Source organism: Vipera berus (genome assembly GCF_964194415.1).
Source record: "Vipera berus genome assembly, chromosome: 2".
NCBI classification, from domain to species: Eukaryota; Metazoa; Chordata; class Lepidosauria; order Squamata; family Viperidae; genus Vipera; species Vipera berus.
This window is the reverse complement of record NC_138203.1, coordinates 159,527,104-159,545,858: the sequence shown is the minus strand read 5'-3', so window position 1 is coordinate 159,545,858 and position 18,755 is coordinate 159,527,104. Positions and strand designations below refer to the sequence as shown.

Genomic DNA, 18,755 nt, shown 5'->3' with positions numbered 1-18,755 from the left:
AAGCGGAAACATGAGAGACAATAGCATTCTTTTCAGGAACACCAACATTTTATTGCTTCCAAGTTATTCTATTTTTCCCTTGTTCTGCAAAGGGTTCTGCTCAAAAAATTATCCTCCTAACTACAGAGTTGTCCAAAGAATGACACCACCTCTTCTCTCCACTAAATGGTATCAACTTGTACAGATTCTTTATATTTAAACCTGTTTTGTGTACACCAGCAGATGGTGCTGGTTTCTAAAACTATCTCATCTACCTGCAGCTGTTTCTACTCCAGCCCTGACCTTATCTGCCTGAAGTGCAATTCTCCAATTCTTGCAACCTGCCTTAATCTACAAAGCCTCTCACAGTGCTAAAGGTGCAATACACAGAGGGAATGTGGGAGGTCCTGATTGACCCTGCCTTCTGTCCTCTAGGGGAAAGTCAAACCTGATCTCTGTTCCTCTTGACACTTGAGTGACTAAGCCTGTTGTCATGGCAAAGCTAATAGGTGTTGGGTTTCAGTGATTGGAGCCACTAGAAATCTGGCTTGTCTCAAGCTTTCCTTGTGATATGTTGGTTTTCAGTAGCCTGAAATCTTTATGCAAACAAGTTTTGAATCACTTCTAACTGGGTATAATGCAAATGACAGGGAAAGAGAGTGGCCTATATCTGGTATGTGTAAACGTAGCTTAGGAGTGATAATGGACTGATTTGTAAAGAGAAATGTCAGATGCTATCAAGGCTCTACTGTGTCTCCACTCTTCCAGCGCGCCAGAGTCAGCTCCCTGTTGTGTAAGCAAATACATCAGCAGACAATGCAGGATCTATCTGATGCCTAGTCCTCATTACAACAGAAATGCTAGTCTGGGACACTGATCCATTGTTTTAGAAACAAATAAAAGCAGCCTCTGGTGAGGGAGGGCCTTTATAAGCTACTGAATGAGAGATTTAATCTGCTGTTTCCTAAATAGCCAATACAGCAGGGTATGTCTACACCTTCAGATAAAGGGGAGGTCTTCTACTGTAATGTTGAAACTCTAAAGAAAGCAAAATTACACACTGTATGCCAGTTTGGAATCTTATGTAAGCTCCTATATGTATTGGGTTAGATGACCATTTTGACTAGCATGCAACACATAATTCTCTTATTAAGGCATTACATCAGACATGTCAAACTTGCAATGTCACGTGACATCATGCAACATATCAGGATGGTTTTGCCATTGCCGGCAATGGGGTGGGCATGGTTTCTGGATGACACGTCCGGCCTACGGGCCGGCAGTTTGACACCCCTGCAATTACATGAATGGTATGTGCTCTTTCCAGTTGTATTTCTGCAAGCAGATCACCTGAGATCAACAGAATTGTTCACAGGCTTTCAACTTTAATTGATTGATGTCCTATTTCTTCAAGTAATATTTCTGTTGTGGTGATGGTCAAGCTTTTTTCAAGAGGTTAAGGGCTTTGACTAGGCAGAATTTTACAAGCAGGCACAAACAACCAGGCCCACACTTGTAGAGTTTAAACTACTTTATTGTTCTACCCCTAGTTCACAGAAATCTTTCCAAATGGCACCTTTCACCTTGAAAAGACTAGACTAGGCTCAAAGACATTTAAGAGGGTTTCAGACCTTGCCTTCTTATGTTTATGCAATAATTCCAGACTAATTTCCCGTTTGATCCCTCCTCCCTACTGGGAAGGTTGTTTTCCAACAACTGTAAATGTTTGTAAAAGACGTATGTATCATAAGTAAAACAAAAGAGAAGGTAGTTTCTATAATTCGTCTTTTTCAACTTCATACTACATACAAACAAATTAGGAAAAAATTATTAGAGAAATAAAGATTGGCAGAAACAAGTAACACCTTTTGCCCTCACTCCAACATTGTGCTCATGTTTAATTACATACTTCTGCTTCTAGTTTATGGACTCTGTAGTTGTGAAGAAAGTATCTTCTGCACACACAATTATGCCTGTCTTCAAATTCTTCATCAAAATTCCTCTTGTCTCTGGTGGGGGATGAGGTACCTGAGGTGAATCAAATAATTAAGTGAAATGTGTTTCTGTCATTCATTACAATTTGTTTGGCTCAATTCAAAACAGGCCCTTTGTCATCTAACTGCCATTCATGAAATTTTGGGGTTCTGAAGTTTCTGAAGGAAAAAGCACAGAATTGTATCCGATTTTAGAAACCTTACTTTGGCCTGGGAGACAAGATGTTCTTTCCACTCAAGGTAGTTTTGTCTACCAGTGTTTATATATCTAAAAGGTTGGAGTTGATAAATTATTGCAATCTTCAATCTCATTCTTGCCATCTTTACCTCAACATCTGTTTGCTATTCATATGGTTATACTAGTCAAAAAGCCAGTTCCTAATCCTGGAAAATAGAAGTCTAGTGTTTCCTGTGTCACCCAAAATTGCACTATTAAGAAAATAAAATTTGATGCTACTTTTTCTGTTCTACTTCCACCATTCACTAGCACTTTGTGGAACACCAGCCTCTACATTAAAGAAATTGGGGGTGGTGGGGAGAGAAGAAATGGCATACAATTCTACCTTTCCCTAGTTCCTGTGAAAGACCATGCCAGCTGGGAAGTGACAGTTTCAGGCTGTCCAAGGAGGCTACTCTCTTGCCCTTGTTGTGCCAAAAAAAACCCACTAGGAATGAGTAGTGACAACATATTTATTATTGGTTATGGGTTTATGCATTGAATAAACCATTAAATTTGTGTCTGGCTTTAGCTCAGTATTGTGTGTTATTTCAGCCCCCATGTTTTGCAAACTATGTCTTTATGCCTTACCCTATGTCAGCTGGGCCATGATGGTTATTTAACAGTAATAGCTAAAATAAACAATGACTTGAAGATCTGAATGTCTGGGTTTAGAATTTCCCAAGCCAGATATGCTTCTTTTAAGAATCCTTGCAGTCTTTTCATACCTGGAAATGTGATCCATGGCTGATAGCAAACATAAAAAATTGTCAGGAAAAAGTCAACACCAAAATCATCCACCATGTCATCCCACATTTTCATTTGATATCACCAATTTGATATAGTTGCTAAGTATTTAAATTATATGAACCGCCCACTCTGGGCTAAACAGTCCAAAGGGAAAAAGGGCATCTGGAATTGAATGTATGAAACTAGAAGATAAATTCTTTTGCAATAGTAGAAGCATTTGATCCATAGAGTATGTGCTGATGAAATTATTTTCTGTAAACATTTTAAGCACAAATAGTATTAGTTGTATAATAGAAGTTAAATAAATTTGAGATGCAAAAATTATAAGTTCAAAGGTTAAAGTATATTCAACAGTTTTTAATCTCTCATACTGAAATTCTGATAAGTTGTGATCAGACCATTTCTTATTAGTATTATTCACAGTATTGCAAAAGGCATATTGGTTGGTTTTGCTCTTATTTGACAACAGGGGTTTTTTGTTGAGATTTCTTGAGGTTTGTATTTCATCTTTCAGCAAGATCCATCCTCTGGGCTAGGAAATTGCTAATTCCACCTAAAGATATTTTGCAATTAATTCAAAACTGAACGTTGATTTCAGTATTGCAACTCTAATACACCTGTGAAAATCTGACTTCTTAGAAATGTAAAACTAAAATATTCTGAAAAAAGCAGAAGTGTAAATAACGGCATATGTTTTTGGCTCAAAGGATTGATATGTTGCTTGCTTAATATCTAGAAATACTTTCTTTCTACAGATAATTAGATAATAACCTATGTATTCTATCTATTGTGGCTATGAAAATGGAAGACTAATGTCACCTACTGACTGTCTAGAACAGGGGTGGCCAAACTTTGGCCACTCTAAGACTTGTGGACTTCAACTCCCAGAATTCCCCAGTCAGCAATTCTTAAAGTTTCCAAGGTTGGATACCCCCATCTACCGGTAGAGAGTTCTAGACAAACCTTCTCCCACATACCCCACCTCCCATTCTTGGGCTAATCGTTTTTCAGAAGCCCTTCTTTCCAATGAAACGTAGGGTTATAAAATCTTCGGTACTTTAGCCTTTATTCATCTGCTGTTAAAGCTAATACTATACCATCCAAGCCAACCAGCATTTGAGAAAGGGATGTGTTTTAAGAGATTGCTATTTTATTTGTACAACTTATGAACATGACAGAAAACCTGTTATTGTATAGAAATATGTACTCAATGTCAAGGAATGTAATTATGGCAATTGCACTATTAAGAGTCTTTGTTAGATTACTAAAACTGAAGCTGCTACTTTAAATGCGAGTTGTTCATGAAGCATGAAAAATATTTCAAGATCAATATACACCTAAGTTGTTGGAGAGCAACCACCCCACTGAGGAGGACTCAAGTGGGAAATTAATCTAGAATCATCATGTAAACATAAGAGGCAAGGACACGCGCGTGCACACACACACACACACAACCCGAATACCTTTTGAGCCTTATCCAGTCTTTCCCAGGTGAAAGCTACCAGTCTGGGGAGATTCCTGTGAAATAGGCATACAACAGTAGTTTCTTTGATTTCTACAAGTTGGGGTCTGGTTGTTTGGGCCTGATGTAAGTGGACAGATGAGGGATTTTCTCTTACAGTAGAAGTTAACTGCTTAAACCTTCTACTTTAAGTTAAACAGACTCAGACTAGACTCAGACCCAGGCACTTTCCTACCTTACTACAGATAGTCCTTGACTTTTGAGCCCAAAATTTCTACCAAGCGAGACAGCTGTTGAGTTTTGCCTTTCTTGCCACAGCTGTTAAGTGAATCATGGAGGTTGTTGATAACATGGTTGTTAAGTGAATCTAGCTTCCCCATTCACTTTGCTTGTCAGAAGGTCGCAAAAGATGATCACATGACCCCCAGGATGCTGCAACCATCATAAATACATGCCAGTTACCAAGTGTCCATGGGGATGCTGCAACAGCCCTGTGAAAAATGGTCGTAAGGCATTTTTTCAGTGCTGTCGTCACTTTGAACCATCACTAAACGAATGGTTGGGAGTTGAGGCCTACCTGAACCAAGCCTTGTTGGTAAAATTAAACAGCTTATATTCAGGTTACTCCATTGATTGAAATAAATCTGATCTCTTGTTTTTGCGATCAACTACTATATAGTTTACTGTTAAGAGATTAGGATTTGGACTGATTTTAAATTAGTAAGGTTTACATTTTTGTCAACTGTATCACAATATTTGAATTAAATATGCCAAAGTATAGATGGCTAACATGCCCATTACATCTTCAGATAATATTTCACCAAAATAAATATTGTATTTAATGTATATTTACAAAGAATTCCAATGTTATTACCCATTAGATATTTTATATACATAATAAAAAATTGCAGGCTAATATACCATAACATATGTTACCTTATGGTAATGGCAGTTTTAGCTATCAGATTTTGAACTATATCATTGGACTTTTATGTTAGCCTATATTTGGGGCTGATTACTTTTCTGTTGAACAGCAAACGTGCAATAGTTTTGACTTCTTCATAGGTTTTAGGGTCAAGATATATTATTTATTTATTTTATTAAACTTATATTAAACCAGAATTTGATATTTTGAACACTCTTAGTCATATTAGCCAACTATTATATTTTGATCTTGAATCATGTGAGAAATTAATATTGAGGCATAATTTGGAAATAATGGGGAAGATGTTCTTTTGGAATACTTTGGCTAAAAAAAGGGTTCATACTTTAACTTTATATACGCATATACATATACATTACACACACACACACACACACACACTATATATATATATATATATATATATATACACACATACATATACATATATATACATATATATACATATATATATATATACATATACACACACACAGTTGCAAGAAAAAGTATGTGAACCCTTTGGGATTACGTGGAGTTTTGCATGAATTGGCCATAAAATGCGCTCTAAACGTCATGTAAGTCACAACAATAGAAAACACAGTCTGCTTAAAATAATACTACACAAACATTAGCTGTTGTCATGTTTTAATTGAACATAAGATGGAAACATTCACAGTGCAGGGTGGAAAAAGTATGTGAATCCCTAGCCTAATGACTTCTCCAAGAGCTAATTGGAGCCAGGAGTGAGCCAACCTTGACTCCAATCAGTGTGATGATATTGGATGTGTTGCTGACAGCCGTCCTGCCCTTTAAAAACACACACCTGTTTTGGGTTTAGTGGTCTCAAGAAGCACTGTCTGATGTGAACCATGCCTCGCAGAAAAGAGCTCTCAGAAGACCTAAGATCAAGAATTGTTGACTTGCATGAAGCTGGAAAGGGTTACAAAAGTATCTCCAAAAGCCTTGATGTTCATGTGTCCATGGTAAGATAGACTGTCTACAAATGGAGAAAGTTTAGCACTATTGCTACTCTCCCTAGGCGTGGTCGTCCTGTAAAAATGACTGCAAGAGCACAGCGCATAATGCTTAATGAGGTAAAGAAGAATCCTAGAGTGCCAGCTAAAGACCTACAGAAATCTCTGGCACATGCTAACATTTTTGTTGACACATCTACAATAAGGAAAACATTAAACAACAATGGAGTACATGGGAGGACACCACGGAGGAAACCATTGCTGTCCAAAAAAAATATTGCAGCACGTTTGAAGTTTGCAAAAGAGCACCTGGATGTTCCACAGCACTACTGGCAAAATATACTGTGGACAGATGAAACCAAAATTGAGTTGTTTGGGAAAAACACACAACACTATGCGTGGAGAAAAAAAGGCACAGCACACCAACATCAAAACCTCATCCCCACTAAAACACGGCAGAGGGAGCATCATGGTTTGGGGCTGATTTACTGCCTCAGGGCCTGGACGGATTGTTGTCATTGATGGGAAAATGAATTCCAGAGTTTATCAGGACATTTTGCAGCAAAACATATGACCATCTGTCCGCCAACTGAAGCTCCGCAGAGGATGGGTGATGCAACAGGACAATAACCCAAAGCATACAAGTAATTCAACAAAACAGTGGCTTCAACAGAACAGAATACGCCTTCTGGAGTGGCCCAGTCAGAGTCCTGACCTCAGCCCGATTGAAATGCTGTGGCATGACCTTAAGAGAGCAATTTACACCAGACATCCCAAGAATATTGCTACACTGAAACAGTTTTGTGAAGAGAAGTGGTCCAAAATTACTCCAGATCGTTGTGCAGGTCTGATCTGCAACTACAGGAAACGTTTGGTTGAGGTTATTGCTGCCAAAGGAGGGTCAACCAGTTATTAAGTCCAAAGGTTCACATACTTTTTCCACCCTGCACTGTGAATGTTTCCATCTTATGTTCAATTAAAACATGACAACAGCTAATGTTTGTGTAGTATTATTTTAAGCAGACTGTGTTTTTCTATTGTTGTGACTTACATGACGTTTAGAGCGCATTTTATGGCCAATTCATGCAAAACTCCACGTAATCCCAAAGGGTTCACATACTTTTTCTTGCAACTCTGTGTATGTGTATATATATGATGTATATATGTGTATATGTGTGTGTGTATATATATATATATATGTATATATATATATATATATATATATATATATATATATATATATATATATATATATATATATATATACATATATATATATATATATATATAAAGGTAAAGGTTCCCCCACACATGCGTGCTAGTCGTTTCCGACTCTAGGGGCCGGTGCTCATCTCCGTTTCAAAGCCGAAGAGCTAGCGCTTGTCCGAGGACGTCTCCGTGGTCATGTGGCCGGCATGACTAGACGCCAAAGGCGCACGGAACGCTGTTACCTTCCCACCGTAGTGGTCCCTATTTTTCTACTTGCATTTTTTATGTGCTTTTGAACTGCTAGGTTGGCAGAAGCTGGGACGAGTAACAGGCGCTCACTCTGTTACGCGGCACTCGGGATTCGACCCGCCAAACTGCTGACCTTCTGATCGACAAGCTCAGCGTCTTAACCCACTGAGCCACCGCATATATATATATATATATATATATATATATATATATATATATATATATATATATATATATATATATATATATATAGTGTTAAGTATTTTAGAATACCTTGCTATGCCCCAAACCAAAAAATTTACACACACACACACATAAATTTTTTTAAAAAAATTGATTTGACCTCATGTATATAGTTATACATTGAACATGGCAATATATACAATTGAAATACGTACATTCCAAAAGTGTGTTCTAGAGACTTTATGATACTTCCAAGGTATCTTCAATTTTACCATCCTTCAGAAATGCAATGCATGAATGTAAACCAACAATTCAATTTTATAAGGTACTAGACAACTCATAATACCCCATTGGATCATTGGTACTTTCTTACCTAAATGGAGAAACAGAATGACCCAGGACGGATAAAAAAGCAGCGGAACTGGGAGAACTGCTCACTGCCTTCTGGTTTTCTCGGAGGCTTTTCCTTGTGGGAATTTGGCAGGGTGCATTGGAATTCTCCTCTCCTCTTTCCTTCCCTTCCCAGCAGGCAGGTAAATGGCTACTGCTGGTGGGGAAGGGCTTTACTACTGTACTGAATTTTATTTGCTTATTGTAATTTTAGTCATTTATTTAATAGCATTTGTGTCCTGCCCTGCTAGAGATACCAAGCAATTAACATGCAAATAAAAATTCACACAAATAGCAGTAACAGTAATGAAACAGTAATGAAACAAAGCTCATACAAAAGGCAGTAATAGTAATGAAACAAGATGTGACAAGAACAAGTTTAGAAAAGTGCATTTTATTAATTTTATTACTAAAGTTAACAATAGAAAATCCAAGATATTTATTTTACAAAAACATAAATAACATTAATAGTCTGCAATTCTTTCTATATGATTGTCATCCTGAAGATTGATCCAGGAAATGTACTGACAGCTACAGTACATATTAAAACATTTAGGTGCTTCACATTTATTTTAATTCTGTGATTTTAGGACAGTCTATTGTTTGGTTTTAATTTCACTATTATTATTGCTTTGTTGCTCTGAGAACCTGACCATTATGATTACAAATAATGTCATCTGAAATTTAATAAAATTTGAATATTAATACTTGGGGGAGGCTGTCCTAGAGATGGTCTATAGATGGGCAGCCAACAGGGGAGCAAATCATCAAATGGGCCTGGGCTTCTCCCTGACCCACCTCTTGTGCTTCACAGTTTGACCTTCTGACAAGAGTAAGTCCTAAGCAAAAATATTCACACTAATTTATTTATTTGATGTACAGATGTCACTCCCGAAATGAAAAAACTAAATGATAAAATAAAATAAATTGCGCCAGATGCAGTGTGATTCAACCAAACATTATTAAAACAAACAGCATGAAACCTTCCAACTATTGACCAGGGGGGGGGGAGAGGAGGAAAAGAACCCACTTCTTATAATAAAGGCCAAACAATTTACCACAGCTAATTCTAAAGTGAAAAATAAACCCAGAGTTATTCGAGTACAAAAAAAAATCAGCTTTGGTTTAAAGAAGCGCCTCTTTTTTTGTCTCTACAAACAAGGTTCTTGCTCAAAGGACATTTGAGCTACTTAATGGCATGGATTTCTTTCTCCAGAAGTAGCATACTGTATTATTAATGTTACTTCTCTGCTGTGATCCATGTTAAAAAGCCATTATTGTAATACTATTGATTATTTGATGGTTATCTGTTCAACACTGGGCTGACTGAAACTATGCTTTCCTTGTCTTAGCAAAGCTCTAAGAAAAAAAAAGCAGTGCACCTGCTATGTGTCTTGTGTCATGATTAATTTGATACACCCATCAGTTTAACTACAGTAGGACACTGTTTATAGCAAAGATAGGCAACACTTAGAGACCACCAGGCTTATTTGGAATTCTTGAAGCATGTCATAGCTGCCAAGAGGTGGATCTCCTCATTCACAGTCATAAGGGTTGTGGCAAGTCACAGAAAGCCACTTTATCAGAAGTCAAGGAAGCGAGATTGTTCCCTTTCCTAGGGACAATGTTCCAGAAGAAACTGCCTTATTTCTTGCTTTCAGGAAGAGTGCCAGACTGTACCCATTCCGTACACTGTGTTTATAAATAAGATCTACAATATGTAAAGTAGATGATAGTAACTGCATTTTTATTTATTAAAATTGTTTATTTATATTATAAAATTATTCGCTGCCCATCTTGCCTCAAGGCAACTCTGCCATTGTAGTCGGCTAGATTTGCATGTATTCTCGTCTCGCTCGCGCAGGAGGCCCAATATAAACAGCCAATTCTTCAAGATATCCCTGAGACAGAAACAACCATATTTCTGAGCTAACAGATGGCAGGGAAAGCACTACGCAGGGGGTCTCCTGAGATTCCTCTTCCCATCCCCTCCTACCCTGAGGGTAAGTGATTCTTGCTTGACGCAGGCCTTAACTAGGTGGCTATCTTGCTCAATCGATTTCTTTCAATGAATCTTACACACTGCCATTAGAAAAACCATCTGACCGTTCAAGTAGTCAGAGAGGCAACCAAATATTGTGCTGTACAGGCCAAATTTGCACTGCTTTGTTTGTAAGATGCTCACTGGTGCTAACATCGATGCATTGTGACAACTGAGCGGGAAGCAAGTAATGGGCCTGATAGGTGGTGGTAATAAAGTGATGGAACACACTTTACCTTCCAATACAATGAAAAATGATGCCTTTTCTGTATCCGAAGATGGATTCCATTCTTCCCCAAATATATTTGTCTCAAATCTTTAGCTGAATGATACGAATATTTGAGCTAAAACGAACCCATGAAATGAACTCATTTCAGCTGGGCTAACAATTGCAATACAAACTTTAGTTGGTTGGAAACAAGACAGAATCCTCTGGAAGTATTTTCTTATTTAATGGCTACAGGTAGCTGCTGGGAGAGGTCATCTGGACCCAAGTAATATCTCATTCTTCAAGATTTAATACAAGAAAGTGGCTGACAAGTTACCTGAGCAAAATAATAAGCTGAAATAAAGAACAAACCTAAATGAATTCCACAAAACACTAACACTGATGGTTAGCTGAAAGTTTGGCTTGACTCTCTTGATCTGAATTATTTGAGATGGAAGCTATGCTATTGCTAATTGCAGATGGGGGCGTTCTTTGATTCAGTGTTGTGCCTGGTCTTTCAAGAGGTCAGCAATAGTAAGGTCTCTATTTACACAATAGCCACTCCTAAAAAATCTGATTTAGCAACAAACAGTTACATTTTGGTTACATAATACTGAGGTAATTACAAAACACCGAACATACAACTGAACCTATAAATTATCTGAAAAGTTCAGTCCATAGCAGCTAGATGAAAAAAATGAAGTTTACTCTAGAACAGACATGTCAAACACAAGGCCCGGGGGCCGGATCCAGCCCGCAAAGTGGTTTCATGTGGCCCGCAAAGCCATCCTGGAAACAGTGAGGGAATGGCCCGCACTGCCTTGGCCCTGGCCCAGAGACCCTCCTTCTGCCAGAGACCCTCAGATCTGTCCCACTCCTGCTCAGGCCCCCATAGGCACCCTTGATGCGAACAATGTAGAGCTGGCCATGCCCACCCAGTAGGCCATACACACTAGCCACGCCCACCCAGTAGGCCACGCCCACCCTGGCCATACCCACCCAGCCCCCTGAGGGCAACCGCAATGCTGATGCGGCCCTCAATGAAATTGAGTTTGACACTCCTGCTCTAGAATATAAAGATCTGCATTAGTTGGCAATCATTTTCTACATATATGTACTTCAAAAAGTTGGTTTCAGAATTCAAAGCTAAAAAGGGCTTGCAGCCTGGCTATGCAAGGAACCACCTGCCTCACAATAAAAGAAAAAAAAACCAGTAACTCTGTCTTGCTGGGTTTCAATTTAGTCGGCTTTGTTCCATTTAAGTCAGGACTTCCACAACCACCTCCAATTAAGCTCCCAGGGTAATGAAGAGCTATGGCTCAACAGCTTACTGATGGCCGTTACCACCAAAGCGACGCCCACTCTATTGGCCACACCCACCCAATGGGCCACATCCACCCAAAGGCCATGCCCACCCGGCACCCGACGATACATAAGTAAAAGGTTTGCCATCACTGCCCTAATGTATCCTACTGGGATGTCTGAGTGCTTTTCCACTCCCAGCACTTGCAGGACCCAGGAAGGACCTGAACTGAGCCCCCCAGGTGTCAGAGGACATTCCGGAGAGCACTAGTTACACTCCATGGATGAAAGGGAATCTCACGTAACACTGCAAAATGGACATCAAATCCTGCCCAAGAAAAGGCAGAATTACAGAAATTGTTTTTTAATCAGTAAAAACATATCTATAGTAATGACAGATTACCTTTTCTAAAGAGATGCCAAGTTACTATCAAAATATTTTCATGTAACTTCTGCAGTGACTGGTAACATCCACTTTACTGGCCAGATGCAAGGTAACGTCCATGATTGAGCACTAGACACAAGTCTTTTATTTATACTGTTGTATCTTCATCAGTATATTTCCTCTGCTTATATTCTTCAGCAACAGGAGCAGGAAAAAAAAGAAATATGATAATAATGACATATGTGTGCATTGATGCACACATATATCTACATCAATATAACTTCCCTACTGATTTTTCCTAATATTCAAATATACAGTAAATACCTAAAGCACCAGTCCTATGTCGGGAGTAAACTCCACTAATAGCATAACTCTGTACTGTGAGAATACCGTATAAGAACAGTTATCCGCTCGTGCAGTAAAAGAAATTTTAAAAAAATTATACAACAGGTTTGGCTTAGGAATCAATACTTGTAGTTTTTAAATTATGACTTGTTTTTTCTAAATGTACAAATCCACCCATATTCAACAAACTACAACTTAAAAAACATGGCTTTTAAAAATCATGTGAGGTATTCAACCAATAACTAGATGGGTTAAGAGTCAAATCCAGCCACTGACAACTACAGGCTTAACCCATTCCCAGTCCAAGCCCACCAACACTCGCATAATCCATTTCTTGGAGAAAACTGTAAACACAAGGGAAGAAACACTTACTAATGTGATCATGTCTCCAGGCGTAGCCTAGGGTACACAAGCCCAGCAGCAGCAAAGAAATCCCAGGCAATCCATACTTTTTCACACTGATGTTCCTATTGCAGTATCTATTCCAGGCTATTTAAGAACAATTAAGAAGTTTCGTGAGGCAGAAGGGAAACCCTTTATCATTCACAGCAAAAGCTACAGCCCAGCCATCTTCCTCTGCTAGTCCCTGGTTGTTATAATAAAGCTTTTACCCATTTCAAAGCAGTGTGTAACTTGCTCTCACCTCTGAATGTTGCTCCAAGTATCCCCTGTGGAGGCAGACCCTGCGGTTTGATATCCTTTAGATTCTTTTCTGCCAGAGGAACTGGAGACAGAATAGCTACATGTTGATTTTCATTTTATGCAAGCCCTATTTGCAACTTTCCACGCTTGACTGTAACACCTATTTTCATTTCTTCTCCGGGATACCAATGTACGGTAGTGTTTCCTGGTAGAATATTTGGGGCTTCCCTCCAAAGCAAACTATAATGTACATGGGGATACATGGATTTATTTTGGGTTTAATTTAATAAGAAAATGGATTGTCAGTGAACAGACTATGATTCCAGGATTTAACATTCATTCTGAACACTGCATGTGCCTCCTAGTTGGTGAGGATGCAGACAGCAGTAGGTTCGCTTGCAAGATAATCTTTAAATTAAAATATCCTACCTTGCATAAAACAGTGTTGCTTCATTATAATTTGTCGTTAAGCATGAAATGTTCTGCCTAAAATGCAAATCTGCCTTAAAAACAGTGTTTTGATAAGGCAGCTCTATTTAAAAATTAAAATACTTCCAGTATACCTCCATTTTATGCTCAAAATACTAATTGAGCAAAAGGATATTTTATGAATAAAGGTGATCTGCACATATAGAAAGCAGGATGTCTAAACACAAACCATTTTCATGGTTCTTTGCAGGGCAACAATAGAGAACATTTTGGCAGGAAAAAGAATGGTCTCTTGTTTTCTTGTAATGTAACCGGTTAAAAAATACAAACCAAGATTTAATCTTTAAACCAACATTATCTGATTCTGTTTTGTACATTACAATCCACATAAAGTGGCTTCTTCTACAAATCTGCCATCCCTGTAAGCAAGAAAGAGTGACTAGTTGACTATGCTATGTCAAGCTACAATGTGGCTTATGTGGCTTTGGTTTGGCAAGTGCTAATAGCGCAAACAATGATAGATTGTTTCATGGATAAATATGCTTTGGTCTAGCACAGGGATCTTCCAACTTGTCAACTTTAAGACTTGTGGACTTCAATTCCCAGAATTCCTCAGCCAGGCAGTCTTAAAGTTGCCAAGTTTGAAGACCCCTGGTCTAGCACAATGCATCAAACAGAACAGAGTTTGCAATACCTTATAAATACATTCCAGATGTGTAAATTATCCTATCTATAGGTTAAGATTTATTTTATTATTTATTGTTTCAGCGTACCTGTATATTCCAGAAATGAACAATATTTGATTCCCAGGATTCAATTTTCACCTCTTAATTTTGCACCAGGTGGTGAAAAAGGATATTACTCTCAAACACAGCATTATGTATTACCCATATAGATCTCAAAACATTTCTAAGGACTTTTTTTTACAGATTCTACAGATAGCCAAAGTGAGAATGCTTCTGGGCATACAGGTATTCTGCTATATATAAGGCAAAAAACTGAAAATAGACACTATAAAGTTATATTACACATGCATCTAATTTAACAGCCATTCCATCTCTCAAGGAGGGGGCTGAGAATAACGTTTTCAGCCCCTTTAAGTAAGCCTCAATTAAAAGGAGTTTTGCAAATCAGATAGTCATGGTAACTTCAATTTGTTAAAAAACATATATCTTGTAGTATATACTCGTTATTCTTGGTTCCTTTGAAAAAATATGCTATTTCAAAGAATGTCCTAGTGTGCATTTGCACAACTAATTCAATTTAGGCTGACAAACTGAAATTAAACATGGTTCAGAGAACATACTGATTCTATCAAACAGTAATTAATACTATGCACATTAATATTTGTTTCTCTCAGAGCAGGAGTGTCAAACTGCCAGCCCGCAGACCGGATGTGTCATGCCGAAACCGCACCCACCCCATTGCCGGCAATGGAAAAAAAGTCGCGATGCGTCGCAACATGTCACGTGACGTTGCGAGTTTGACACCCCTGTCTCGAGCATAAGCCATACATGAATTAATATCCATTTGAACCAATCTATTGGGCAGTTATATTCCTTTTTTAAAATTCTGTATGACTAACAACTTTTACCTTTGTGATTGTCACAAAACAGAATGTGAGCTTCTGATATTTTGGTATCCCATTGTGACTGTCTCTCTAATAATAACCCCAGCATCTGGTAATTGGGATACAGTTCAGAGAACCACTCCAGTCCTAATGAAGATAGTTGTATGCTTTGTTCTGGAGAAGTAGTAATTTCTAGCTCTTGGGGTGAGGGTTTTCTTAAACCCATCACTGATTTTTTACCTCCTTTTGTCTCAGTGGCTCTTGAGCATAAATCAGTATTTTTCTCCAAAGCACTTAAGTGGCTAGTAGAAGTTTTATCAACTCCCATTGCTCTGAGAACTTCTGTGAATGTGGGACACACATTTGGCTTAAGATCTGGATCAACGAGGTGTTCCTTAGGATAATCCTCTGCTTTGAGAAATAACGAATTTGCATCTAACTTACTTTTAAACAAGTTACCTCTGGTAACCGTTCCATAGTTGTCCACAACATGGTCCTGTGATGTGCATGCTTTAATTTTGGACATGTCATTTTCTGTGTTTCCATTTTTGACATTTCCTTCAAGTTCTAAAATGCTCTTCTTGTCCACATTGCCTGTAATAATTTGCTGCCTGTTGGTCAGGGCAACGCTTGCTCCTCCCGACACTGATTTCAGAGGCCTTTGTCCTGCCTTACTGTTATCAAGGATACTTTCATTTAACAGGCTTTTATGACCAGAGGATTCACATCTGTTTTCTAATGCTGTCACCTGATGGGAAGCAGTGATTTGTTCTATTCTGACACCAAGTTCTTGAGGAACTGATTGAAGACTCTCAATGAAATTATTAGTTGAAAGGGACACACTCGGCTCTACAGATGACTCTATGTTCTGTTTCTGTTTTACGCAGGGTTTCTGGTGTGGCTCTGAAGTGGCTTTTCCACTTTGTATCAGTGATTCTAAACTAAGATTACCGGTAGGTATAATCTCTTCTTTAGGTAAAGGGGTTCTACTGGTTTTTTCGACTGTGGATAATTTCTCTGGAAGGTTTATCTTTAGAAACAGCTTTTTATCTACTGCTGCTGAAAGCTCTTCTGAAGTTTTTTTATTCTCCCTTGTTTGAGGTGACTTTTCACTAGCACTTTTAATTTGCTTTTCTTCAGGCAGACCACTGTTTACAATTGTTCCAATTACTCCAATGTTTTTTCTTCTTCCTTTTTTTGTAACCAAGTTAGTTTTACTTTTTTTGCTTTCTTCCTTGGGGGGAGTTTCTAAGCTTTGGATCTGCCATTTCTTTTTCTCAGTATTTAGCTGCTCAGATGTAACAGAATCACAGGCTTTTCTGAAGAGAGGAAAAGCTTCTCTTGAATCTTCACTACCTGCCATCTTACAGTGAGGCAGGTGAGACTTGAGACGTTTAAACTGCTTTTTGCAGTAGGGGCAGATTTGCATTTGTGGTGAGTTGCCAGTCATTTTTCTGCCTGAAAAAGAAACCAGACATTGGAAGAACAGGCAGAGTTAAGAAAAACTTGCATGGATGAAAATTTGGGAAGAGTTTAATACCAGCTGGAACTTGTGCCAAGAATATAGAATGGTCCAATGGCAGAAATCATTGCCTAATTTTTTTCCAACACATTTGGTCTTTTCATTTTTCATTCAGGTACCATAGTGCAAAATAGTGCAAAATAAGTATACACTAGAGATACTACGAAGCATGTGTTCATATTTTAACGCTATATTAATAAGTGTAAAACATTTCTCCCATCTTCTGTTAAAACAGATTTTAAAGAAGACAATTCCTACCATCATCTATAGTATTTTTACTCTGCTATTGACTTACCACAAATAGGGCACTGTACTACTGCTAGAATTCATATTAATATATTTTACCTAGAAGCATAAGAATCAATCATTTGGAAAAACAGAGTTATGTGGCTGAATTAACAGTGCTGTACACCCAAATGAGATAAAAGTATTGTAGGCTCTTCTAGTAACTGGCAGTTACTGGTACAGTTCCTTTACCATGTGGCTCTTTGAAACTGCTACATACCACGGAGGTGATGCGGTTCTTGGTTATATAAAACTGAAGGGATATTTTATAGCATACTGGATTAGAAAAGCTGATTTCAAAAAAGAAAAATAGAGCTCATTTAAAGAATATAGTTAAAACATTCCATTGTTTAAAAAGATGGTTTTTGTTTACTTTAAAAGCATGTTTTCAGATTTTGGACTTCTTGTATGATTAAACAAATAAAAGTAATAAAAGGGAGTTCTGGGACTCCCTTAGGCATGAAAGCCATCTTGCAGACTGGGTCTATAATTCTCTCTCAGCCCAACCTACCTCACAAGGTTGTTGTTTTGGGGAAACTAGGAGGCTGGACTTTTGGGTATGTTTGTAGTCTTCAGTTATATATTTAAAAAGGAGATAACAATAAATAATATTAACAATAATGCTTAAATCAGAAATTCCTCAAGAGAAACCTACGATCCAGTCTCTGTCTGCTGGCAAGAATCAGCCTCACAGATCCCCATTCACGATGCTACCTTGACGCTAAAAAGAGGGGAGACAGACAGCAGAAATATTTCCCAACTAGACAAACTTTTCAAAATAAATTCATTCCTACGCTTAATGTTTGCCCCAGTTAAACTGTAGCTCCTCTCGCTCGTTGCCACCCTAAAGGTAAAGGTAAAGGTTCCCTCGCACATGCGTGCTAGTCGTTTCTGATTCTAGGGGCCAGTGCTCATCTCCGTTTCAAAGCCGAAGAGCCAGCGCTTGTCCGAGGACGTCTCCGTGGTCATGTGGCCGGCATGACTAGACGCCAAAGGCGCACGGAACACTGTTACCTTCCCACCGTAGTGGTCCCTATTTTTCTACTTGCATTTTTACGTGCTTTCGAACTGCTAGGTTGGCAGAAGCTGGGACGAGTAGTAACAGGCGCTCACTCTGTTACGCGGCACTCGGGATTTGACCCGCCAAACTGCCGACCTTCTGATCGACAAGCTCAGCGTCCTAACCTACTGAGCCACCGCGTCCCTCTCGTTGCCACCCTAGAAGGCAGCAATTTAAGGGGAGGGGGTGGAGAAGGATGGATTTCTTCCAGGTCAGAGTTCTGCCTTGAAGATAATGGCTTAGCCCAGGGGTAGGCAACCTCGGCTCTTTTATGACTCATGGACTTCAACTCCCAGAATTCCTGAGTCAGCATAGCTGACTCAGGAATTCTGGGAGTTGAAGTCCATGAGTCATAAAAGAGCCGAGGTTGCCTACCCCTGGCTTAGCCAGAGGGAATCTAGGGTCATTTACTCGGAAATAAGCCCCGATCCATCCCTTCCCTTCTGAGGCAAAATCGTTTAATCCCACATACGCTTACCCAGAAGTTAGGTTCCCTCCTGAGAATAAGAAGCCGCGTGCGAAAAAAAGAAATTTACTCAGGAGGAAACCGTGCCGAACTCGAATCAGCCACACAAGCGCGATCGGCCGGCTTCCGGACACTCCAGCAATTCGAGAAGCCAGCCTTTGAAAGCAA

General features: G+C 38.8%; 1 protein-coding gene across 6 annotated transcripts; it reads right to left on the bottom strand.

The window, feature by feature from the left end:
• Positions 1-8,137: 8,137 nt before the first annotated feature.
• Positions 8,138-18,754, bottom strand: MTNAP1 (mitochondrial nucleoid associated protein 1). 6 transcript variants are annotated; one of them, XM_081318559.1, is made up of 7 exons: positions 18,600-18,754; positions 17,717-17,782; positions 15,279-16,712; positions 13,257-13,337; positions 12,986-13,102; positions 12,287-12,460; positions 8,138-10,935 (listed from the first exon to the last, which is right to left on the bottom strand). In XM_081318559.1, exons 3-6 carry the CDS (start codon positions 16,702-16,704, stop codon positions 12,417-12,419), a joined length of 1,668 nt encoding a protein of 555 aa, XP_081174685.1. In that variant the 5' UTR covers positions 16,705-16,712; positions 17,717-17,782; positions 18,600-18,754; the 3' UTR covers positions 8,138-10,935; positions 12,287-12,416. The 6 variants fall into 6 exon arrangements, with proteins under 6 accessions (XP_081174685.1, XP_081174686.1, XP_081174689.1 ...); XM_081318560.1 differs by having other exon boundaries at positions 8,138-10,918; XM_081318563.1 differs by having other exon boundaries at positions 15,699-16,712.
• Position 18,755: the final 1 nt, after the last annotated feature.

What these genes read in the sequence shown, in the direction of transcription:
- MTNAP1 (XM_081318559.1), bottom strand. Translation starts at nt 16,704, where the DNA reads ATGACTGGCAACTCACCACAAATGCAAATCTGCCCCTACTGCAAAAAG. An exon ending in ACTTGGAGCAACATTCAGAG is followed by an intron (nt 13,103 to 13,256) that starts GTGAGAGCAAGT and finishes GTTCTTAAATAG; the next exon opens with CCTGGAATAGATACTGCAAT. An exon ending in CTGGAGACATGATCACATTA is followed by an intron (nt 12,461 to 12,985) that starts GTAAGTGTTTCT and finishes CTGTTGCTGAAG; the next exon opens with AATATAAGCAGAGGAAATAT.